The 27722-nt window shown below is 30.5% G+C and overlaps 2 protein-coding genes across 9 annotated transcripts in view; one reads left to right on the top strand and one right to left on the bottom strand.

Annotated features, from left to right (window-relative positions):
- The window catches only part of LOC116779542 (dual specificity calcium/calmodulin-dependent 3',5'-cyclic nucleotide phosphodiesterase 1), a 113687-nt gene that overhangs the window by 68461 nt on the left and 17504 nt on the right, over window positions 1-27722 (bottom strand). For 3 of the 8 annotated variants that reach the window (XM_061529917.1, XM_061529887.1, XM_061529913.1), the window contains exon 2: window positions 25348-25704. In XM_061529917.1, the coding sequence (XP_061385901.1) occupies window positions 25348-25600 (253 nt within the window). In that variant the 5' untranslated portion in view covers window positions 25601-25704. Of the gene's footprint in view, window positions 1-18570; window positions 19105-19983; window positions 20002-20023; window positions 20117-25347; window positions 25705-27722 lie in introns of those variants that run through there. The other 5 variants (XM_061529902.1, XM_061529922.1, XM_061529894.1 and 2 more) reach the window with 4 other exon arrangements.
- On the top strand, window positions 381-3571 carry LOC116779544 (maltase A1-like). Its single transcript, XM_032673894.2, has 9 exons — window positions 381-550; window positions 619-798; window positions 882-1039; window positions 1112-1693; window positions 2127-2234; window positions 2309-2459; window positions 2614-2809; window positions 3164-3301; window positions 3427-3571. Exons 1-9 carry the CDS (start codon window positions 514-516, stop codon window positions 3494-3496), a joined length of 1620 nt encoding a protein of 539 aa, XP_032529785.2. The 5' UTR covers window positions 381-513; the 3' UTR covers window positions 3497-3571.

The following is a 27722-nucleotide window of genomic DNA, read 5'->3' as shown; positions in this document are numbered from 1 at the left end:
AAACTTTATAATGGAATTGCAACTTTGCTAAAACCTTAATAATAGTTGAACCTTTAAGGTCAAAGTTGTATTGTTATAGTTTAATTTGATGCGGTCGGTATCCCTGTGCCATATATACTTATTTAATAACTAATTACAAGCTACCCAAAAGAAAAAAAATTAAAAGAATTGAAGAATAGTAATAAAATTATATTTTTTAATATCTAAGATAAAAACAGACATTGGTATATATATATCTCCTAAGATGAGTTATCTCTTTTAAGAGATACTGTACCACTATATAAGTTTCTTCGTGCACAGTTTTTTTGTTAGGACGAATCATGAGGTAAAGCCACACATATTTTGTCAATATAGATAGGTATAAAAATTCATTTATTAAAATAATTTTTCACCTTTAGGTTGGTAACACTAGTTTTGCTGCCGGTAGTGTTTGTTTTGGCTAAATGCCAAAATGAGAGGGAATTGGAGTGGTGGGAAACAACGGTTTTCTACCAGATCTATCCCAGATCTTTTATGGACAGTGACGGTGATGGTATTGGAGATCTTAAAGGTACTTTTGAAAAGTTTGACATATTTTTTTAAAGTTTATTTTACAGTGAAATATATATTTTTTCGAAGGAATAACATCTAAACTGGAATATCTAAAGGAACTTGGAGTTGGAGCGACCTGGTTGTCTCCAATGTTTCAGTCTCCTATGTACGATTTTGGATATGACATTTCCGATTTTTACAATGTTCATAATGAATATGGAACTATGGAAGATTTTGACAATTTAATCAAGAAGGCGAATGAACTAGGTATTACTTTACATTAATTATATTTTGACTTGGAATGTAAGTTTTCGACTTTGTAATTTTAAACATTGTATGTTATATTATAGATATTAAAATAGTACTCGACTTTGTACCAAATCATAGCAGTAACGAAAGTTTCTGGTTTGAAGAAGCCTTGAAAGGCGATGAAAAGTATTATGACTATTTTGTGTGGGAGGACGGAGTAATTGATGAAAATGGTGTAATGTATCCTCCGAATAACTGGGTAAGTTATATACAAACTTAAATTTATATATAAATAGCAATTGTTAAAATAATATTTAAATTATTTTTTCAGAATAGCGTTTTTCGCAAAAGTGCCTGGGAATACAGGGAAGAAGTAGGAAAATACTATCTTCACCAGTTTGTAATTGGTCAACCAGATTTAAATTATCGTAATCCAGATGTGGTAGAAGAAATGAAAAATGTTATTAGGTTTTGGTTGGATAAGGGTGTAGCTGGTTTTAGAGTAGATGCAATTGCTCATTTATTCGAAGTTGATAAGGAACTGTTCGGTGGCAAGTACCCAGATGAGCCTTTGAGTGGACAAAGTACACATGACCCACAAAATTATGATTATCTTGATCATATCTATACAAAAGATCAGGAAGAGACATTTGACATGGTATACCAGTGGAGGGAAGTATTTGATGAATATAAAGAAAAAGATGGTTTAACTAGAGTAATGATGACAGAAGCGTATTCGAGTCCACAAATAACTATGAAGTATTTTGGAAATGGAGAAAAGGAAGGTGCTCAAATGCCATTTAATTTTGTCCTTATATCTGACGTTAATGGAAAATCGACTGCTGCTGAAATGAAGTACGCTTTGGATAAATTTCTGACTTTTAAACCAATGGACAAATTAGCTAACTGGGTGGTAAGTACCTTTGCCTATATATATATATATATATATATAAAATAAATTAAATATGTCAATATTATTAATTATTTCGTAACATCAGTTTGTTTTTGAGATGACCTTTAATTTATTTAAAGGATATATTATGACATAAAAAAATCTCATGACAAACTGTCGAGTCTAAATAAATCTTCCATATGACTTGAGAGGGATATAAAAGTTCTAAAAAATATTAATTTCTCACTCTATTTTTTAAATATTCATGCATCACCAAATAGGTATTTTTATTTTATTACTGTCCCTCATGTCGAAATTAGTTAATGAAAATAATTTAATTGAGTAAATAATAGTTCAATCACTTACAATTTTAGTAATAATATATGGTTAAGTTAATATATATACAAACCTTATGCTTTAAGTAAAAATAAAATAAGAAAATTATTAATTACAGGCTGGGAATCATGATAATAACAGGGTCGCTTCAAGATTCAGTCCCGAGTTAGTAGATGGTATAAATATGATTGTGTTGTTACTTCCAGGAATCGCCGTGACATATATGGTAACTAGATTTTTTTATTTTTTTCATATGTATATGATATTTTGATATTCCTTAAGGGTGATGTTTCCTAACAGGGCGAAGAAATTGGTATGGTTGATGGCTTTGTTAGTTGGGAAGACACCGTTGATCCCAGCGGTTGTAATACGGATGATCCTATAAATTATGTATCAACCTCTCGCGACCCCGAACGGACTCCCTTCCAATGGAGTTCAGAAAAGAATGCAGGTAAATAAACAATTATCATGGGAAAATCAAATGTTTACTAGTAATTTGAAATATATAGCATAAGGAAAAAAAATTACTAACGAAAAATAGAAAAAATTTAAGCTGTTATAGTTGTAATTAAGGTTAACTGTTCTGTTATTTTTGCCTATCTTAGGCTTTTCTTCCGCTGATAAAACTTGGCTGCCAGTCGCCGAGGGCTATGAAAATTTAAATGTCGAAGTACAGCGCAACGTGGAGAGGTCACATTTGAATGTTTATAAAAAAATAGTTAAATTGAGAGCAGAACCTGCATTTCGGTATGGCAGATACGAATCGGTGGCTTTTAACTCAGATATCCTAGCATTTAGGAGGTAAGATTGTAGTTTAGTTTTTTTTTTTTTTCATTTTAATGTTTCTCATCCTTGTTTAAGAATTAATTTTATAAGAGACGTAACTAGCGATTTAACACTGTTTTAAACAGATTAACAAATAATTCAATAAACATTCTTATTTATCATAGCAACATAATCTCTTTCCAAAAATATTATCGAACACTTCACATGTCAGATTGTGATGAAATGTCAGCGACAAGTCCTATTCGAGTGTTTATAAGGTTTTATATCTGTATTTCCCAATTGTTTTATATAAAAATGAATTAGTTTTTCTTTTAATATTGATGTATGTTTACTGGTATTATATTGGAAATGGGTCTGATTTGATTTCAGATGGCACGATGGCGATGTATATGTGGTTGTGATTAATTTACGTGAACAGGCCTACACAATAGACCTTTCGTACTTCGATAACGTTTCCGGAGGTCTTGAGATTGTTGTTAATAATATTCATTCAGAAAAGAATATCGGGTATGTATAATTCTTTTTATATTCGTTTCTATTGTATGTTTGTTTTTATTATTGGCTGTTTGATATTGTTTCCTTTGATGTCATTAATACATTATCACTGTTTTAAATTGACTTTATTTTTTCAGAGATGTTCTTGAAGCTGAGAGCCTGAGCGTAGCTGGCAATGAATCTTTAGTGCTAAAATTAGTCAAGTGAAACAATAACTTTAATGCATCATATTTAATGAACACATCCCTACAAAATTCTTAAATAAACATCATTTAAGAACTATCTGGTTTACTTACTTCAAACCCTTCTTTATTTGTCTATATACGATTAGATGCAAATTATTACAAAATAATGAGATCTAAGACTTTCACGAGTGTTAATTCAAATGAAACTAATATTTTTCGGATTATACTGAGCATATTTAATTATTATAAAAAGTACATAATTCCGACGTTTCACATCTCGTGAGCCCGTGATCACGGTTGCTGAAAAGTATCCGAAACAATACAAAATCCCAGAGGATATTTGTGCTTCGGCCTCCAGAACAGACATATTTGTGTATTCGTGAATTTTAAAGCGCCTTGTGATTATAGAGCTTGCGGTTCCTTGGGAAACCAACACCCCCAAAGACCATGCCATCAAGGTCAATAAATATTACGAGCTCACAAACGAACTCACTCGAAATAGGTTCGTCGTGGATTTGTACGCGGTAGAAATGGGAGTGTGAGGTATAACGGCAAAATCTCTCTACAACCTACTAAAAGACTTGGGCCTGTCCTAAACTAATATCAATTCATTCTTGGAACGTACTTTAAAGGCAGCCCTAGTAGGTTCTTTTCAAAGTTGGTTAGGTAGAGAGAGGTGCTTGGACGATGGAGGTGAGCGTCTACCGCGCATTACAAAGGGGCCCCTTAAACCTACACCTGGGTCGCAAGTCCCAGGCACCGTTGAAGCTCTTCTTCCTGCAACGCCATGGACCCGGCACCAGCACGGTGAATCCATTGAATGCTAAGAGATTTCGTCTGATAAAATATGCGTAGTAAAATCTGAAAATTTTTAGTTTCATTGATATTTATTAAAACTTTGATAATCTAATTTTAAACTGGTCGAAATATTTATATGAGTGTTACAGAATTATTAGAAATTTATAAAATAATACACTTGTAACTGATGGCATACGAAGAAAATTTTATTTCTTTATATTAAGTGCACATTATAAAACTAAGTTTTCATAACCATAAAATATTTATGATACGCAGAATTCGCAAGCCGAAATCTACCCGCGTACTAAATACTTGGATATCTCGTTTCAAAGGTTTACTTTGATGAATTATGCACAGCCTATATTGAAAAGGATTAAATTTGAATTCGCTGAAACCCCTGAAAATTCGTATTATGGTTCGTATTATATTATTTAATTCTGTAGTCAAATTTATTAGGACACCTTCTAAGTGAATATTGGATGATCTGTTCAAATTATATCCCGGAATTTCTAGATCTCTTCAATTATATATCTTTAATAATATTAATAAATCCTTTAATAACGTTACTTGAATTCTTCTTGTTGATTTAATTCCAATAAATAAATTTCAATATAAGTTACGACCATGTCTTCTTAATTTAAAAGTATAAAGCTATTTTATATATATACCAAAATAGGTTTTTCTTTATAATATTTTATTATTTTATACTATGTCTTCACATTGGTATATTGTACGATAGTACGTATAGAACTGTGCATAAATTAACATAGCAAACAGAATTAATGTATGAATATCATGATTATAAGTGAGGTACGTATCAAGTTATGAATAATTTAATATAGCTAATGATTGTGTCTGAAAAGTTTTTGATCATAACAGGATCCGTTTATAACAAATTTAAAAAAACATATTGAAACTCAGAAATCGAATCACATTGCCTTTTGTCGATACGTATCTTGTCAATCTATTTTAGTTATGTTGAAGAAAAAACGAGACAAAATATGGGTCATATGAGGTGATTCTTGTTTAATGTTAGTCATAAATTAAAAAGAGACACCTGACCGACCGATAACACCTGACGAAACTCGGAATTGTCTTCGACGCATGAAGAATCGGAAAGCGGTGGGACCTGACGATATTCCGATCGAGGCGTGGAAATCATTGGGCTCTCTTGGTGTGCTCATACTGACGGACCTTTTTAACCGCGTCTTGAACACTGGGACTATGCCACATCAGTGGCGTTATAGTTACATTACCCCTATATACAAAGGCAGGGGCAGTGTTCAAGATTGTGGTAGTTATAGGGGCGTTAAGATCATGAGTCACACCATGAAGCTCTTTGAGCGTATGATCGACCTCAGGCTCCGCCGAGAGTGTACTGTCTCGGAATGTCAATATGGATTTCAGCCAGGATCGGGCACCTTGGACGCCATCTTTGCCATCAGAACTCTGATGGAGGCATACAGGGAAAAAAGGTGAGCTCTGCATGTCGCATTCCTAGATCTGCAGAAGGCCTTTGACTGCGTGCCTCGTCAATGTATCTGGTGGGCGTTGCGATTCAAAGGGATCCCTGAGGCCTATATTGATATCATCAGAGACATGTACCGCGATTCCGTTTCAATGGTTAGGACTGCTGTTGGCGATACAAAACCCTTTCCGATCTCAGTAGGGGTTCACCAAGGCTCGGCTCTTAGCCCCTTCTTGTTCAATATAGTGCTGGACACTGTCTCGGCTAACATCCAGGACCAGCCTCCATGGCTGATGATGTATGCCGATGACATAGCGCTCATTGATGAGAGCAGGTTGACGCTAGAGCGAAGAGTGAACCTCTGGAAGGGTACGCTTGAGAACGGTGGTCTTAAACTAAATGTGACGAAGACCGAGTACATGGCTTGCGGAAGCCCGGACTCTTGCACTATCCATATAGGTCCTGAACCAGCCGTTAAGTCGGAAAAGTTCAGGTACCTTGGATCTATTCTACATGAGTCCGGAGGCATCGATCACGATGTCCAAGCCCGTATCAGCGCTGCTTGGGCGAAATGGCGTAAGGTCACAGGTGTGGTCTGCGATCGCAGAATACCTACCAAGCTCAAGGGAATAATATACAAGAGCATAATCCGACCGGTTCTCTTATATGGAAGCGAATGTTGGCCAACACTGTCCAGGCACACTCAAGAGCTTCACGTCACGGAGATGAAGATGCTGAGGTGGATGTGTGGCGTAACGCGGGCTGACCGTATACGTAACACATTTATCCGAGGTAGTCTTGGAGTCCGTGACGTAGCGGATAAGCTTCAAGAGAGTCGCCTGAGATGGTATGGCCACGTTGCACGCCGGCCTGAGAATTACGTCGGAAAAATTTGCCTTGATATGTCGGTCCCTGGAGCAAGACCCCCAGGACGCCCAAGAAAGCGATGGCTGGACACCGTGAAGCAGGATATGAGAGCCAATGGACTTACCACCGCGGATGCTAAAGACCGTGCAAAGTGGAGGAGTTTGAGCAGGAAGGCAGACCCTGGCTAATGCTGGGATAATTGCCAGGAAGAAGAAGAAGAAGAAGATAAATTAAAAAGAGCTTCTTCGAAATATAAATCGAATTATATAAAAAGTAAACATGTAAAATGTAACCTATATTTATTACTCTTATTCTTAATTTCTTAATCTCATATATAAAATGCATATGCATATGCATTTGATATTGTAATTTTCGTAAACTTTCAATTTTCTCAAGGCGAATAACTGTTTGATACAACAATATTTTCTTGGATAAAACTGTGCTTTACCATAAAACTCAATAACTATTTAGGTACAACATTCTTGTGTATTATGCACGCCCAACTCAGGTTTATAAAAGGTTCTTTCATTGAAAATACTTGAGATAACTAGTCTTAGGTCCCACAAATGGCAATTCATGTCAATTAGTACCATCTGACGCCAGCTAGCTTAATGTGTTATGGAAAATGATCCACAACAAGGAATATTGAATCGTGTACGCCTCTTCATATGATCTACAATGGATTACATATCATTATGTGTGATGCTCGGTATTTATTGGTAGTTAATGTTAGGAGTACAATTTTGTTAACAATATAATTTTTTTTTTGGTTTTTCAATCAAATTCGTAAGCTATGTTCGATAAATTAATAAATTCCATATGAGTCTCACTGATATCTTTACTTTAGTGAGAAAACAAAATTATTCTGAATTTTATATAAAATATATATGCAAAATTTGGATTGTTCAAAATTGTATCTGATATTAGTGGTATTTTAGTTAAAAAAATGCCACAGCGATAACGAAAAAATTTACCTAGTGAATCCTAAAATGGTAAATATACAGTTATATAAGACTTATCATCAACTTTACTTGTATTGCTATTGACTTGTTTTAATTATCTTCACTACCGATTATAGAGCCGACAAATTAAACCGTCGCCCGGCTTGACACATGCTGCGAATTCTTGTCGCCTCGATAAATTATCGCGTTTATATATTTTTAACAGCTAAAACGCGATACTCGTAAAGATTTATGTAACATTAAATATTTGGATCTTCTTATATTAGAACATTTAAACGTTACGCGATATTATTTTTCATCGAAGTGAATGTTTAATTTAAAATTGCCTTTTCCGGAACGTTGATTTAAGTAAGTTTTATTTAGTTGTTTGATAGAGATTTATATGGATAATTTTATTAATACTGACTAGTAATTATTTCATAATATTACTATATAAAGAACGCAATTTATTACATGCATCGTTAAAGTGCTAACGAACCAATCAAATCTATTTCCAGCGCTTACGTTTGTTTACGTTACGGGCATGTTTTGATGTGGAGGAACAAATTTCATATATACTTTATATTTACATTATTTTTTTCTAAACTATGTCTAACTACATCTCCAGCAGAGGAGGTAAGAAGAATTTATTTACAAAATTATACGTTTGTTACGTACCGAAAAGTAATTCGCTTATTTCACATTTAAGAGACTGAGTATTTTTTTTAACAAATAAACTAAAATAAAAAGTATAATATCAATCACCTTTATATATAATTTTTTTATAACTTTGTGTATTTCTTATGTGGAAGCTGTACGATTCTTGATGTTTTATAATGAAACAATATGCTAGAACGTTTTAAGAATTAAGATGAGATCATATTTTATATTTTATTAAGAGCTTTTGTTGTTATTACATTTAAGCTTGTTTTTTTGGGATCCATTGAAACGGATACCGCTTTGTAACCGTGTTTGTTTACGGTATAAAAACCCGAAAGAAGAACCGATTTTAAGGTTTAAAAGAATCATTAATTATTACTAACGCGCTACTGTTGAAGTGGTCGAAGACTATAACGCCAGGGTTAATGTTATTCTGTAACCAATTAAGTAATTCTGTATCTTTAATTAAGTAAAGGTATTTACTCATACAATGATTATAAGTGATGGTTATATTTAGTTTTATATAGTCCATAAACAACAGAGGTCAGCATAATTTTGCAGTGTAATAGTGCAATTGACCGCGCCAACCGCGCCTCAGCATGTTGTGGAATGTGTTCCGAAAGCACTTTGATTAATAGTCATCTAACGATTAAAAGTGCCCCGTACGTGATACCAACCACACAAAAATTTCAAGCGAAAATATGCCGTAGCTTTAAAGGAAGAAAAGTGAAGATATAATGTATTAATAAATGTACGAGAAATGTTCGGCGAGACAATTACTTAGACGGCGCTCATCAATCAACATGGAGTGCCGTTAGGGAATTAGCAGAAGACGCGTGTAGGTGATCTCGGCAATATTGTTCAAACGTCAGATAGCTTACTATGATAAATCGGATCGCGTTATAACAGCTGGAAGTATACTTTCCAACTGTTATTATAATAAAAATAAACACTCTCGGAACACGCTAATAAATGATAATATTAATTTGTGATAATATTACACAAATTATAAGAAGTCGATGTGGTTTTAAAGAATTAATTTAACTTAGTGACAGATGTAAACAAAAAAAATAATAATAAAAAAGTACTGAAACTAATAAATATACGGTATTAATATTTCACAGAAACATTCGGCTTTTAACTATCTAGAGGGAAAAAGGGTCCGTTTGAGTTGACTGTCGAAGTTTCGATTATATTTTACTTATAACACGCCAACCCCCGAGAGCTTTCAAACACAAATAGAAATGATGTTTACTTTAAGAACTAAATAGCTTTATTTATAATGTCTGCCATAAAGGACTTGCTATTTGTGTTGTGAGTTTAGCATTCGGCTGAGTCGTGAATAAATCATTTCACTCGCAGAGTAATAAAAGAGGTTTTTAAGTTGTATTCGCTTAAAGAACGACAATCGGCAAGGTAAAAACTTTTTGTTGTTAGTTAGAAGCGACAATGAAGTTTAATCGTACTGAAATATTTTTAGAAAACATTCCCTGACGATGAATAGTATCAAATGAACAATATACTCAATACTCCATGAAAAAGCGAAAATAAAAATCAACAGAACTTTTACCGTTGAACAAATTGCGAAAAACAATGGCATGTTGTTGTGTCAGTTATCGCTTACATCCTTGTCTGTTATAAAAAAAATATGACAAAGTTTTTATTTTCATTAAATGAAAATATAATTACCTTACCCCTGCTGTTATAGACATTGTATTTTGAACGTTTTATTAACTTGAAATACATTATAATTTCATACTTTGTATGATATATATATATATCATACTTTGTATATGTATATATATATATATATGTATATATATTGCTATATATATTGCTTAATCAGTTAAGCGGGATATTGTTTTAATTTTCCACTAATTGGCTTTCAATTGGGGGCGATTATATCGTGATTGTCCAGGCAAGTCGTGACATAAACGACACCTATGAGAAACTGGTTCTGGTAAATGGAAAGTAGGGCAACACTGATAGACACGGGGGGAGGGGGAGTTGACGTAACATCAATAATTCGTTTTTATAAACGCCATGATCTCAAGCGGTTTGATTAAATTCTATTCTATTCTAATTCTCTTCTATTTTATTCTGTTCTTTGTTAGTCATCAATAATATAATTATTACTGTTATAATGGATCAGTGTAAATTTTTTTGATATTTCCTGGTAAAAGTTACATTACATACTAAATTATGGTAAACGATTTGTAACGTAAATTCGATATGAAGACTAACAATACGTAATAAAAATAATACGAAATAAACTAAATCACTAGGAATATTATATTTTTGTCTTTTTATTAACATGGTAAAATTAAAGTTGATAATTTAAACGCATATCAGAACTCGTCACGTTTTGTAAAGTTGGTAGTAATTTCAAGTAAGTTACTCAATTAAGCCTATTTAACACGGAAAATTAAGCGGTTTTAGACCAGTCGAATATTGGTTTGAATTAATGAAATACTGGTCGATTGAAAATTCGGTAATCGCCACCCGCTTATCTAATAAAAACATCGATTAGACACATTATAATAATGCAATAAATTTGGTTATAAAAATTATAATTTTCCTCTGGTTTGTATGATTTAATAAAAAAAAAAAATATCAAAAAAATGCCATTCAGTAATTTATATGTATATTAGGTGGTTAATTATATTAAAACTTACTGAAAGTAGTAAGTTAATTTAATATATTCATTATAAAACTTCACTTACTGTAGTACTTTACGTACTGTACAAATTCGTAATACAAATATGTCTTTAGTATATGATATAGTAATAGACTATGTGTTGTATCAATCTGCCATTCTTATATCTTTGATAGGTAAAAGCAAACTATCAGCATTGCGAATAATTAGAATTCTGTGGGATTGTCAATCTAGCGTCGCTTCTGTGACCTAAAATCACACGGAAAATGTCAGCGAGAGGTCGCCGACCACAGTCTAATTTATTGTCCTATATCCGTTTGTGGCTAACGTCTTATTGGTAATGTATTATTACTAAATAACACGTTTTTATAGCCTATATGGAATGCTAAATAAAAATTACTTCCAACTGGCTAAAAAATAATATTTACAATATATTATTTTCTACAGTGACATTTATATGAACAAACATTTCAAGTTGTAGGATGTCTATCAGGAAAATCTGTTTGTTATTTTTGAAAGTTCTTATCGTAATAAATACAAATAAAAAAAAATATTCGATTACATTTATAGAACCGAGAGCTACCAAAGGTTTCTTCGCATGTTCGCCACCTCATTTATAATCACCTGTTTTACCTTTGTTTCTATTGTAACTACGAGTTATATCATTTTAGACAAAACCTCGAAAACAATGAGAATAAGAATGAATGTGTTTACAAATATGCTTTGTTACTTTGCTTTTGTTCTAGCACCATCGAAGTATAGAGTATCGAAAATTCCTGGCAATTTTTCGAATGATGCGATTTTGTTTCTTGTTCTGTAGAATTTTTCACAAGAATGGTTCAGCTGTGTTATAAATGTAAATAAATATAATACTAATAATTTTAATAACTTTGAATACCTACAACATCATATTAATTTAAATTCTGAGAATACAAGCGTAACTCAAGCAATAATAAAACTCTTCAAAGTTAATGTTTTTCCTCATATATAATAATACAATATACGCTCGCACAATTTCATTGGAAAATTCTAGTTCATACTTATGTTTTCAATACAAACTATTTTGTGGTGGGGATATGTTTTGGAAGGATTTTTAATATAAATATTATAACAATAAGTCTTTGTTGTTAAAATTTTTAAGATGTTTGACAAATTAAATTTTCTAGTAGGCTGTTTTTTTTAACTATATTTCATGTGAGCAAATTTTATATACTTTCTGCTGAACTTAATTGTTCTTCTTCTAACTTTAAGAAAACTATATTGAATTATACTACCCCATTCTATAAGGGTATTTATAAAATTAAATATTAGTACATATACTACACTTATTATAAAATATACACTATAAATATACGACTTTAAAAAAAATGTCTCGTACATTTTCATCTGTACAATAGACACATGATAGTTTTTATACTAAGGTACATAAAATAAACAATGTTCAAAATTATATGAATATGAAAATTAAGAGCAAATCTAAAATTCAAATATGTTTAATAATAAAATGTACATCACCGTCCGACGTGACGTAAATACATTGTCGCAATATATCAACTACATAAACCTGACCATGCTACTTGTGTACAAGGTAGTGTATGACGTAACAATTGGAATTAATATCAGCTCTGGAACTGCATTATAATATAAATAATGTACCATTTTAAATTACATCGTAGGAGAATATTAATAAAGATCAGTATCAAAAGAATTAACATACAATGTCATTTGACGCAACTCACTCGCAATGGCTATGTCACTTTTGGTTTGAGGAATCCTTTAAATTGTTTCGGGTTTTGGTGATTTTGGATCACAGCAAAATAATTTATTTATTTATTAAAAATTATTGCGACTTTATGACTGGACTACGTGATAAATACTATAAAATACGAGCGTATAACTGATAATAATTGTTAAAAAAAAATTACTTTACAAGACAACTGAGGATGTTAGCAATTTATTAGAAACTTTAGAATAAATCATGTTTAAATTTCGTTATAAATTTTTTAAGTTAAAATGGTCAACAGAAAAATTTATCGAACAAGTCAAAGATATAGCAACGAACACGGACTAACAAGACAAATAAATTGTATCCAACCCAAAGCCCTTTTAGTAGTCTCCTGGTAATACGTAATTCGGGCGAAGGTTTTTTTCTAAATTCTTCAAATATACGCAATGTACATATAGCGTACATCCAAAAAAACATAACGTATGACGTTACAGAAGGAATACTTTTAAATTTTTATTTGCCGCTCTCGATTTTTGATTAACAGAGTTGGTCCCTATGTTTAGTTCCCTAAAAATAAGTATGAATAAAAAGAAAGTATTATTTATTAACCGTTGCCAGAATAAAACATGGCAAGAAATAAAATCTAACGAACAGTTTTAAATTAGAAATATAATAAATTTTTATTATAAATAGTATTACTTCTGTTTAATGATTTCTTTGAGACCTAAAACCTTCATATCAAATATAATAAAGGAAATTTAAAGAAAATTAAATTAAAAAACCTTTTAAAAATACCCCAGCCTCGAATATTTCCGTCGTCTGTTAAAATATTTTGCTTTTATATTAACTACACTCCTTATTTTGAGAGTCATAGTTTTAATTGAATTTTTTTTCGGGAAAGGCTTCATTTACTCTTTTAAAAGGATTTTATGGTATTTGACAGATATGTCTAATAATTTTCAAAAAAAGCATACTAGTTTTTTTGATATATTTCAACGATGAACCTTGAAATAGTAAATGACAGCAAACGCCTACAAAGACTTTTAGCTGCGAAGATGACACGGGGTCTAAGCTCTCAAATAAACAAGAAGAATTGGCCGAAACAGTCGAGTACTCAAATGTATAACTTGCCATCCCAAACGACACAATTTTCATTTCTCACGACGGACAATTTTGTTTTATAATATTATTTAATACATTTTCATTAATATTCGTCCAAAAATATTTATAAAAAACGAATTATTGATATGAATGGAACGGTTTTTTTGTTAATAAGATGTTAACCTCGAAAATTATGATATTGAATTAGCATTTATATCCAAAAAATAACATAAACCAAGTTTAAAAATGCATCCTAAACTTTGTTTAAAGATTAGTCTTATCGGACAGATGACAGTTCGATTACAGCTAATAGATACCTTAAGCTCAAAGCAGATTACGTTACTTTATATTTTTATCAGTTACATGAACAGAGAAATAGATTAAGATAAATATTATAACATGTCTCTGCATCGGTAAACGGAGTGGTCATTGAAATGTGTCATTTCTAAAATGTTTAATTTGTTTCAGTGTTATCCTCTGAAAGAGTAAAGATATGAATTGGGTTGGTTTCTCTTAGTAGAAGCAGTGTCGTGTTACTAGGTGGAAAATAATATATGTAGTTCAAATAGAGTGCTATTAGTTTTTTTCTTGCTATAGAAGTTGAGGTTCTTGTTAAACTTGTAACAAAAATACTAATTTATGTTTCGTATTTCTTGATCTTATTAAATATTCATAAATTAAAACTCTAAAACGTAGATTAGTTTTTTCTAATTTAACTTTTTTCAAAATTTAAATATTTAATTTTTATTTCAAATTAAAGATAGTGTGATAAATTCTACGGACCGTTTTGCTTTGTTTAAGTCTGACTCACCCATAAACGACCAGTAAGCTATTAGTGTAGACATAACTTCAGTCAGTACCATTAATCTTGTTCACCTTTGCGACATTCTAGTAAATAAACTCTTAACAACTAATTAATATAAACCTTGACTTATTGTAATAAATTAGATTTAAATTGTATCAAATTATAATTGCATGAATTCTGTAAACTTTTAATTTGAAATTTCGGTTCTAATTAATGTCAACTACATCAAATTACAAATAGTCATTCCATTGCAAAGCTTCAGTTTGGTTAATGAGTACAAATATTATCCACATAATATTTGCACTCATTAACAATATTCTTTTCACAGATTTAATTTTTATTACTACGAAAAAAAACATTCAAAGGTCCTTTAAAAAAAATCGACTACGTTCGATTAATGTTAGATCATGGTATCTGATAATTTACTGATAACACGATGCCGTCACAACATGTGGTTTGATAAGTTATCTAAGCATAGTGTTAGTAAACACGGCGATTTTATAAAAGCTAAGGATCTATGTAATGTATTTGATATTATTTATGTGTTCATTGCCTATTAACGAAAATATTAGTGTAACAGCAATTTATAATTATATTTTTTATTTCATTTAAGAACATACGCGTTTATCTAATATTAAGTTATTAAAGTTAAAACACATGTCTTCTAAGATATATTTTATTATATAATGCCAAAGGATGTCGCTTAAGTGACCCTTTAAATGGAACCTCTAAGGGATAATATTCTTTCAGATGTTATCGAAGTAATTATTCATGACGTGTGCTCTCGGACGTATTAACTTTTTAATTTTTATAAAAACATCAAATTCTTGTTATTTTTCCATATGTTTGAAATATTCTACATTCTTAAAATAATAACAATATATATATTTATCACATGATGAGTATTTAGCAGTAGCTGTTGTTGGTGACTTCGCTTGCAAACTTCTATGTTATGCTGTGAGATTTTCTATTGCTAAAACTCAATTTACACTTGACTGAAAATCATTTATTTTGCAGTGAGCCTCTTCAAAGTACAGTATATCCATCGGTGAAATCGGTTTCCATAAACAAACGTTCCAAAATTAATAAAATAATAAAAAATCACCGTAGTAATTTAAATTTATAAATGCGAACACTGAATTTATTTTAATGTTAGATATTTGTGTAGAGGTGAACATTACGTCCGTCTAATTGATTCGTAACAGTATTTATGTTAGGATTTTTCCAGATATCACATTAGCTCACTAAAATTTTACGTAAATACTCACACAAAGATGTCTTTCATAGTCCACGGCCACAGGAAACTGATAAATAAATTGTGAAATACATCACGGAATATTTACGTACATTACTAATGTGTAATTACGTAAAATGTAAATTTTATATTTAGGAATGTCGTTGTTCATTAATGTCGGTATATTTATGGAAGTAATCTTTATGTTTAGCACCAAGAAGTTCATAAATTCAATGCGTAGTAAATATTTCCGACATCATTAATTTTATCTAAGGAAAAGGTGCTTAGAAGCCTTTATGTTAATAAAGGGACTCGCTTCGATATCTAGAGGGTGGTGTTACAACAAGATGTTTTTGGATAATAATGGGGATTCTAACAACAATTAATTAAGTAATAGAGTCCTGTTGTTTTGTACCGAGGTGATGATATAAATATCTTTACTTATTATTATTTTTATTTTTATTATAGTTTACGAGATCACAGCGATATTTATTTTACTTTACAGTTTGACTAGCAAATTTTCTTCAACAAATTGAATTGAGAGACTACACTGATCTTATTAATATGAAAAAAAAAAATCACAGAAATATCAGATAAATTAGAAACGGTTTAAAGATTTGAATTATGTATGGTGTGTAAATTATTTCACTTTCATTGAGGATTAAATGATTTTTTGTCACTCCCTAATACATTAATCGGTCAAAATGTTACACTTGTAATATCGAATAAATACAAAGTGGACCGTTCCATTACCTTTATCAGATATTATATATATTACAAAATTAATCATTTTCATTATATCTTTAATCAAAATAAAAGTGTATTATCTAACATTTGAAGAGATAAAAATATTTTTATTTTATTGAGCAAGTAATTTATAGTGATTTTTTAAATGTAACAAAAAATTACCACCTTAGAAACATGAAAACTATGTTGTAATTACATAAAGTAATAGGATAATTATTTGGAAGTAAATAGAGACATATTTTAATATTCATTTCATTAAAATAAAATCATTATTTTTAAATTACAACCACTTAATAATATACATTGAAACATATACAACTATCCTTGAGATTGTCTAGTTTAAGTATTTGTATAATTAATGTCAATTAGTAATTATAGTAATATAATATAAATAAATTATAAGTACTACCTATTTACCTTTAGAGACAGTTATTCATAAAATCAAAAACTGCTACCAATATTAATGACGTTCGGTAAAGATATAAAATTTACAAATAACTATATAATCGTGTTCAGTCAAAACATCAATTTGCGGTCAAAACTGCGCGAAAAACAAGTAATAAGTTAATAGACATTTCGCATGAACACAGTTCTATAAACGAATCCATCTGCTTGTAATCTAAGACACGTTCACTGATTGCCCTAACACCACACTGCAAGATTATCTCAGGTGCACGCTATAGTTTATACAATGTTGCCTTCATGATAACGTAAATTTTTCATTTACATTTATATCTCTTGATCTCGTTGTTATTTTTTTCATTAATCGAATATTTCTAACTCTGTAATAGAAACGTGTCTGATGCCAAAGATCTAAGCTTTACATAACGTAGTGATGTTGTGTCAGTTATTATATAGATTATAATTATCAGTTATTACAAACAGTTTATATATTTCTAGGAATATTTTTCTTCTATAAAAAAAAAACAATACAGTCGAGATCTTTTGTTTTGTCTGCAGACATGATGTCTGTTGTTTTACGCGCTTGTATTGTAAAGCGCTTCCGAGCCTGTTCTTACTTTAAAATATTAAAGCCTTGTACTTGACATGCTTATGTGCTCTATTTCGGAGGACTCTTTAGAAATGATAACACTATATTTAGATTTAGCAAGGCCATTTGGAATTAATTGCCATCAATGAAGGCTACGCGCAGTAAATATTTATTATCTTAATATCTTTATAAAAAAAATCTACGATTCATATCTTGATTGCCGTTTGGCAACTTTAGCGAAAAAAAAACTCCATTGATATTATCTAAATAACTATTACCGTAACACTCTCAAGTTTCATAGAAATGTATTATTGAACCCCATTTTCGTTGCGAATGATCTCACGTTCGATTTTAATGATACTCTTTGAAGATAAAGACGATAACATTTCTTCAGAACTTTGATTAATTTTTGTTATTAAAGTTTCAAAGAGACCCGGACATGTGAGATAGTTATTAGTTTTAATACCAGAGATATTTCATTCTCTATATGTTCCTTGTTCTTTTGCAGTAATAACTCTAGCGATATACGTAGTTATAACTTTGAACCGGTGTGTTATAAATTGAGTTTAAAATTTTAGCATTAATTAAACTGTGGACACTAGTTTAATTGAGCTGTTTAGATGTTGTGAATATTTCAAATTAATGACTTAGATGGCATGTTCATAGCAAAACCAGCATGCGATTTCCTAGCAAATATATTTCATATTTAATATTTTTTATATTCTTATAATGAATCATGAAGCGACAATACTTGATTCTTGTTTTAATTACAACTCTGCTTAGATTATTATTTATCATAACGATACGATAATTCTTAAGTTTTCAACATATTCTTTAAGTTATTAATATTATGTACAGTCATGATTATGTTTTATAAAATATAGCACATACAATTATTCCTTACTATTTCCCGTCTGAGAAAAAAATACATTAGCTTTAATGACTTCAAACACGTACACGTCCAGCACTTTAAATAGTTTAATGTAAATTCTTAGCGTAAACAAACAATAAATTATACAATATACATATAACTGTCAATAAATATAATTGAGAACAATGGAGTTGAATTTTATTACAATAACCGTAACGAAGTAAAACATACCTATAACGTAGGAATAGCCGTCCAAAGTGAGAACGCATTTCCTCAACGCACCGGACACGGATCGATGTCTGTGTGTCCTTGGTGCTGCACCCAGAGCCCTACCCCCGCCTGGGTCACTATGACATTTGTGCACCAGCTCCTTGTCATTAGCAAGGTTGCTACTTCCATCCACAGAGCCCTGCCTGCTGCCCTCCAGCAACGCTTTCCCTCGTCGCATCATCACATCATACGCTACCTCCACTTCAAAGTTCAAGCACTTCACCGTTCAAGTAATCACAATAACCAAGTACTTCAACCAGTTCAACCTCTGTTCACAGATGTACCGCAACTAAATTAAATTAAATTTAACACACATAATTGTATCCCTCTTGCGTATTCTCACTAAGTTTTTATTAACCATTTTAATTTAACTAGCTAACTGTACATGTATATTTAGAAACGTAATATATTCATACTTTTCTATGAAACAAGACTAATGTTTGTACAAATGTCCAACTTAGCTTTTAACTTACGAATGATAAAATGTACCATTTATTTTAAACGAAAATGTATATCTGTCTCCCTAACATTGTGATTTGTAGATAAAATTACAGCAATTGGTATGAGAGACTCGTATGTATGTTTTTGTTTAAAAATAAACTATTATTTTCTGTAGATTTGAATTTAATTAATTAACCAAGATTCCGGGGAACATCAAATTATACTTGTTAAGTGGAATGTTATGTATTTATCTATGGAATCGATTGTGGTATGAGGAATTATTAAGTTATACATTCAAATAGTAATAATCAGCATTGATGATATTAAATTATTAAGCAATTAAATATAGCATCTGAGAAACGAGATATTATGAATTTAATTGTCTGTTTTATCGTGATCTTGCTGTGCTTGTAATTATTCAAGATCTTTGATAAACTCAATGCTTATATTTGTTTCTATAGCTACATTTCAGTTTTGAGACATTAACAGTTGCTCTATTTTATATTTTCATTTCAACGTGTTTATATAATATATTTAGAGGAGATTTTTTTTTTCTTATCTATCCTAATTTATTATCAAAATAAACAGGGTCTTTATATGATCAACAACAGCTTATTTTCTGCTGGGACGAATAATGATTTACAAATATTAAGGATATTAAGACCGTGTCGCTGGGTAGAAACGATAGCTTTACATATTGTGGTCTACGATACGGAAATCTATGTATATTCTGTTGTTTTCCGCCACAGTAAAGCAGACAGGGTGCTCATAAAACATTGCGTCATGTCACAGGGATGGGGCGCCCCCCATGTGTAAACAGATTGTGACGTTGTCTGTTAGACTATACCAAATCGCGAACAACAGGTGGTCAAATACGGCTAGAGAGATACAAAACATAACGTTCTAATAAATTTAAAAATATAAAAAAATTACGATTCATTATATTTGAATTTTTAGTACTAGTTTTTCTTACATTTCACACTTCACGGATCGGACTGGTGCGTTCGGGCACGGTTCAAGGCGGCATAACGCTACCACGCGACCGTATCGCGTGGAAGCCTGCGCGCGACTGCTGTCCTCCGAGGCACATGTTCTGCTACAGGTAGCTGATTACAGTGGGTCAGTCCAAATTCCAAATTTAACATCCCAGGGGTAACTTAACGGTTTTCAAAAGCGAACAGGGATTTTTCCTCTCCCCACAATGTCAATTTGACGCTGTTGCAGATTTATGTTCAAAAACCTTGTTGAAAATATCTAGAGATCTTAATTTTTTTTTTTTAAAGAAAATCAAAAAAACTCATATTACACTATTCTATTCTGTATACAACTTTAAATACAAACATATAACTGAAATAAATAACATTAAATATTTAAAAAATGCCTGGCAGTTTTATTTATACTTTTACAAAGAGAGCTGATTCTAAGAGGCTTATGAATGAAAAGCTCATATTATCTGATAACAATGAAAAATCTAATATTATTTTTGTGGTACCCCGTAATATTTAATAGTTATACGTTTTATTTTATATTTTGGGTGCGGGTTCACATACAATGGATCTCCGAATGAATACTCACATATTATTAGGTATATTTTTTATTATGGTCATGGTACTTTTTTTATTCTTACGTAAAATTTTTACGCATTCAAATATAGTTAACATTCAAATTAGAGCTTTTTGGTTTATTTTTTTCTATTAAATGAATATAAAAAAATCTAAAGGCTTGTACGCATCTTTAAATATGTTTTTTATAATTAAATGTTTTTAACATACATCATATACAAGTACTTATAGAAATTTATTAAATCATACTATAAATGTATTTAAATTATAAATACTTAGTAAATTCATAAGTGAAATTTTAAATTATATTAAAAATCTCGACTAGCAAACTCTTTGTCGGTAAATACTTTGTCGCTTCAAATTTTTTTTATCCCCACCGCCATTATAATCAATATTGCTTCACCAAAACCCTGTTAAAGATGCATAAACTCCGAGTAACTTAATTAACAAGAAATTTAAAATTTCATCACAAACTCTTTATTATTCAAATTGTTTTATGCTTTTCAATTTACTTACGTATAATTTGCAACACAATAATTTTTAAAAGAGGTTTCATATTAAAATCATAAAAAATTCAGCACAACCTTAAACACCTTTGTATCATCCCATTTTCATAAACCTAATCTGTATTACATAAACAGAATAATTAATTGAAGTAGAATGTTAAAAGAGGAATATACTTTCTCATCCACGTACTGCGTTTTATCCCTTAAATTAATCCCAAATTATAAAGCAACCTGATAAGACCGGTGCCGCGTAGTTTATAAGGTCAGATTAGAGACCACTACTTTTCTAAAGCATTACAGAGGAGCGGAAATATTTCTACTAGAAAAAAAGAGATGTTAATTAATGGAGCATTTAGTTAGTGTTTTCGACAAATTGTTGAAAGTCCAATGCGTTTAGTCCCACATGATTCATCAGAATACCTCAAAGACAAAAAGTTCAAACTACCGCCTAAACCCAATTCTGCTTATGATATATTTTTGATGTGATATTTTTCATAAAGTTTTTGCTATATTAATTGATATCCCAATAGGTCCACGAAAACTAACAATAGCAGTTTAATTAATTGTCACGTTTTATATCGTATAAGTTCACTGTGTCATTGAGAGAAACAAACAGTGTGCTATGGTTCACTACACAATGGGAAACCACTCGTGGCTATAAAGACGCGTTAATTAAAGATATTTATTCAATAGTAGGCGTTGTTTCATTTCTTAAAATACTGAAAAAAAGCAGCTCTCTAGTATATAAGTTATTAAGAAAACTATTCCTTTATATCATCTTTGACAGTGAATTCTACAAGAATCGTTTGAATAGATTGTATAAAAATAAAACATTAACATTTTTAATACCTTCTCTGTTAAATTATATTTTTGATGTTACTCGTATATACTTTTATCTATTTCTAATTACTTAAGGGCAGTATATACTTTACAAGTAAGTGAACTTTAATAAGTCTTGATATTTTTCATTCATATAGCATGTAAGGAAAACGTAAATGTAACGGTATAAACAATTTTCTGGCTGGAAATTTTTCCGTTTAAAATTTATAGCAGTTGTATCTTCTTTACTTCGCTTTTTTGGATGTATTTGATATTGAATTTCAGTTGATTTCATAGCAAAATGTCCGTCAGTCTAGACTTGTGATTTATATATTTGAAAATTTAAAGCAAAATGGTATTTACGTAATTGTTTTATGTCTCACGCTTGACTTCACTTGATATTGTAAATGAAATGCTATAGTTTACTGTTATAGCAAAAACTTTTTAGTTTTTATATAAATTTGCATATTTTAAACTCACTATGGTGACTGAGGTACTGTTACTATGAAATTTTATAAAATGAAATATCTATTTTACGTAAACAAAACATTTCATGCTTGTATGTTAATAATGTAAGTAAAAAATCAGAATCAGAGAGAAAACATGATTATAAGGCATTATGTTTGTAATTATTTTTTATTTTAAAATGTAGAGCGAGTTAAATTATTAAGAATGCTCAATTATAAAACGAAATGTATTATCATTGAAGTCTTTTTTTATATCAGTTTAAAAAAAAAATTGTATATTTGAGAATATATCTGTAACTTTTATATACTAACTTACTTATAAAATATTAATGCAAATATGTAATGGAATTTTTAACCTAATAAGTCGTCCGTTTAAATAATCCATGACGTCTTAGAAATATTTAATAAATTAATTTGAATATATATCTTGAAAAGTACTAAAAAAATTACTTGTCGCTTGAATTAAATCATTATTAGTAGAAATTTGAACAGTTAGGGACTCATCAAGGGCCATCACTTTGCGAACTGTGAATAGAAACATAAGTTTTGGTAACGAGACTTCATCGACAAGTTACTAAAACGTTTCAATGAATTGTCGTATTATCAAAGTAAATTCTTCTGTGACTTTTGTACGTCTACGCGCCAAGTGAGTTGAGTAAGTTCTCTCAGATACTTAAATTGTTGTAAGTTAGGCGTTGAGTGTTACATCTTCAGGGTTTCAGTTTTTTATTGAAGTTTACAATATATTAATAAAATTAGTGAGGGCTCTTTAAATACCTTTGAAAATCGTATTACTATATTATAGAATTCGGTTCGCTTCGGTTTAATAATCGCTAATAGTAGTTGTATTGTTTCTTATTTTTTAAATAAATGTGATAATAGCATTGTATCAAATTAGCCTTAGTTTGAATACTAAGACTCAAGTGCACGTCGTCCAAAATACATAATTATGTTATAAGTTAAATGGTAAATATGAATTTTATTACAGTTTAAATATCACTAGTGTGTAAACAGCTTAATTGCGCCGTTGCGTGTTAAAGCCACATTTAACCTCGCTACAACCTGCGGTACAATTTGTTTTATCGCTATAATAGATAAAGTGCTCCCGGAATTTCCCAACCATTTCAGCGGGTTTACAGGAGTCTTGAAAAGGTTCGATAGTATGAACCGGAAGCTTCAGCGCTTGTTATTTTAATTTGGCGGAGCGGAAACTAATACAGTAATTTTATTTCCTCTATTTGAAATTATACGAAATAAAAATATTGTCCAAATAATTATATAAGGTGGCAACCGGAGGTTCCAGGAAAACTACGAAACTTACTTATATGTATATTATAATAAAAATTACATATTAAAACTTATAACCTATACCTAAGACTATATGATTGCCCCGATGTTAGGATAGCAATGCCATTCCATAGCTTGTGTGGTATCAGGAATCTTCTGGTTCACACGGCTTGGTGTTGGTTCTGCGGAGTCAGTGGCGTCACTTGTTATATGATATTTTATCTATACAACGATGTTACCCCGGCGATGTTCATTTATTTTATAACATGTAGCGCGTACGTAACAAAATACAAAACAAGCTTGGCATTGGCAGTGTTTTAGATGCATTTGTAAACAAATAATTGCACACTTATATAATTAATTTAAACTACTATTGACACATAAGTAAATAGCAATCATCTGTCTGTGACAGATATTATGTAATAGTCTCTAATAATAAAAGGATTTAAATTAAATTATGGCTGGATGATTATTTCAGTGTTTTATTTTTGTGTGTTTCTTTTCATTTTTTGTTACATACTATGTACTACTTTTGGTTGCAGATTTGTTTAGCTTTTATAGATTAAAATCAATCCTTCTTAACTTCTTGCATATTTAAAATTTACCTGTAACTAATAATTTAAATTACTTTTATGAACTATATGTATATTTGTAGTAATTACTTCTCTGATATGCTCTTTGTATGTGATTCGTTTACACCTATATATTTTTGTTGCAATCAAATTATGTATTTAAACAAGCCTGAATGTTACGTACATTTAATTAATTAAATTACCAAATATATCGATATTGCGTTAGTTAAATTAATTATCGCTGGTAATCTTATTAAGAGATGCAGGTTTAATTAATATGTACGTTTACAATGTTTTAACATTATTGATTATACCATAATATATATTAATAAGGTTTAATCAAAGAACTTTTTAAAAATCCTACTGTAGTTTTTCAGAGACAACACATTGATAGAGTATTGCAATAGATTGTATGTTTATAATTAGATCTTAAACGATGTGAGTACGAAAACATTACCATAGTCTTATTCTTCTTTTACACATTTTTATCGTCACAAAGGCATATTATATTTAAATGAAACTAATATTTTTCGTATTACTTACGCGTATTTTATTATTTTAAAAACTATGTACATACTGCCGACGTTTCGGTTACTTTGCAGCAACCGTGATCACGGGCAGAGGAGACCATATTACGTTTCCAATATAAGAAACACTTATCATGATTACTTAAAATAAAATCTTTATATATAAAAGAAAGTCGTGTTAGTTACACTAGTTATAACTCAAGAACGTCTGTACGGGTTTGGCTAAAAGTTGGTGGAGAGATAGCTTAGAGTAAGGGAAAGGACATAGGATAATTTTCATCCGATTGAAAAAGAAAAAGAAAATAAGTTGATCAAATCTAAAATCTTCTTATCTTCTGTCTTTAAGGAAGAACAGATCTCGCCCGTTTAGCTATACATTTCTCATTATGAAACTAACACAGACGAAGTTGCGGGCAAACACTAGTTTTTTATATATACTTTACCTTTTTTAAAAAAAAATATATAAATATACTACACGAATAAAAATAATTACATTAATATCTCAGAACTCAAGGCATCCTCAAAAATACTTTACTAAGGAATTTAAGTTGTCTTACCAATAGTGTATGTGGCGCCATCTATCTGAAAAGTCGCGCTCTTGCATTTCTTGAAAATTTTCCCGCTGACTATTTGCCGCGTGGCGCTACCATGCGTAGAGGGATTCGAAACAATTTCACGCCTCGCCACGGCGCTAGTGTCAAATCGATTCCTCAACTCTTCAAATGACAAATCGCTTGATAAATCTGGTGATTTGTCGCGCACCCGACCGCACAGCCCTATAGGAATGTTCTCAGCCGCTTTTTTGTCCATTTTGCTTAGATTAATTCACTGCACTGTCACTTATTTATATGATTCACTCATCGTCACACTTGTTGAGTCATTTGAAAATTGTTATTGTTATTTTTAAAGTAAGACTAGATTCACATTTTAACAGTTTTTACAAAAAAAAAAAAAAAATTGTGAAAAAATTTAAAGCAAAAATTAACAAAAAAGGACTAACGTTCCACATAGTTTATATACTGAACCTTGAAGCGCTTCAATAATCTTGCTAAATTTAGCTCAATGGTTTCTGAATTGTTTTTGTTTGCTCTTGCGTAAACCTGACTGTACTACGTCGGATCAGCCTTTGATATATGTTTTGCTTATTATAAAATACCTTTTGTATACACTAATGTAGCTTTAATTTATAGCGTACGGTGTTTGTTGTGTGTCAGTCATCTTGAAGATCACATGGCATAATGGTATGAACGGAAGTCTCAAGCGTTTGATAAAATGACTCTATAAAAAATATACTAACGCAAAAAAAGTAGTGATATTATTCAAAGAAGTTTAAAAGGCTTTATTCCTGTTAGTTGAAAAATGAAGTATCTTTTGAAGAGAGCTCCAAGCTTGGCTCAAACAAATCCGACACAAAAGACTATCTTCGTTTCACAAACTTTCCTGCAAAGGATTTTTCTATACCTATTTTTACTTCTGTCTCTATAAACCTTCTACATCCTACTTCCAAAGTTGAAAGAAGTATCGCTTTCTTTAACAGGTTCCTGGATATTGTAAGTTTTTTAAACAACAAATTTACCTGATGTAATTTCAATAAATTATGTCATTTCGTTTGCTTCTTTCTTTTGTATTTAGAGTTAAACGGAATATTTTTTCTTCCTCCTGTGTTTTGATAATAGGAAATTCAAATATATATTCCTGATCGAAGATAAGGGTCTGTGAGGTTGTCAAAGGTACTCGTACAACTGACTTCTACTTCACCGCATTCAGTTTAAAGAGAACCATTATTTTCCTTATGCTTATCAGACCAATTCATTATCATTCTACCGTGATAAAGGCATTTAAATAAGTTATAAATTACAAACCCTTTTGATTAAACAACAGTAGCAAAGTCTTACATATATTATTGTTTATATTCTTTAAATAAGTAAAGTAGTGAGGATAGTTATGTTTATTATATTAATTACAATTATTTTGTTAACAGATATAACATGAGCATTGTTTAAAAATATTTTTCATCTTATAATATATTACTTATGAGTCAGTTTATTAATAAATTGAATTCAGATTGCGTAACACGATGTACTAGTGTACGCTGCATTAATATTTGCTTCAAGAGTTTATATAATTATAAAAAAATATCACATTTATGAAATGTTAAGCTCATTTTTATTAATTTGTAATTCAATTCAAACGAAGAGTTTTTAAATTTCATTTAAACAACAATTTTTATTCTTAAACGAATAATACGAAAAGAAAAAGAAAAAATAATGAAAAATGAATAAGGATTTTTCCTTAAGCAACAATCTTAACAGGCAATCCTTGCTTATTTACACCATTAATATTTTCATATTTTGTATATTTTTGCTACTTCATTTTAATATAAACGATTATGAGAAATAATTAAAAACGGATTTCGGGTGGTGAACTCAGGATTAATTCATCAATAATCAGGTTTTAAATTTTGTATACGAAAAATATAATCTGTTTATAAAATATAAAATTATAACAAAGAATATTGTTGTGTAAGAATAAAGAGGATTTAGATTTTTTATGTTGAATTTGTTTTCTTTGCTATCACTCATTCATGCGAAGCGTGGTGTAAATTAAACCATTTAAAATATACAATGTAGTGTACAAAGGCAATAAATTATTTTACTCAAGTACACACGAAAGAATGTAAAGTTTTGGTTACAATGATGTGGAACGCGTCTAAACAGTAATAAACAATGTCCAACTAATACGGTCATTATTTCATACGATCGTCATTTTTTAAATGTTTCAATTTTTATTTTATAATTCCAAGAGAAAGGAAAAATATAAGTATACTAAAAAGTGCTTTTTGTAAAAAGCAGGTGTGGGAGGAATAAAGATTATAATAAAAGCGCGGGCTTCGGGATAAATATATTCAGTTAAAGTTAAACCACAGGAATAT

Source organism: Danaus plexippus, chromosome 2 (assembly GCF_018135715.1).
Source record: "Danaus plexippus chromosome 2, MEX_DaPlex, whole genome shotgun sequence".
NCBI lineage: Eukaryota > Metazoa > Arthropoda > Insecta > Lepidoptera > Nymphalidae > Danaus > Danaus plexippus.
The sequence above is the reverse complement of the archived record's forward strand: the minus strand, read 5'-3'. Positions and strand labels throughout refer to the sequence as shown.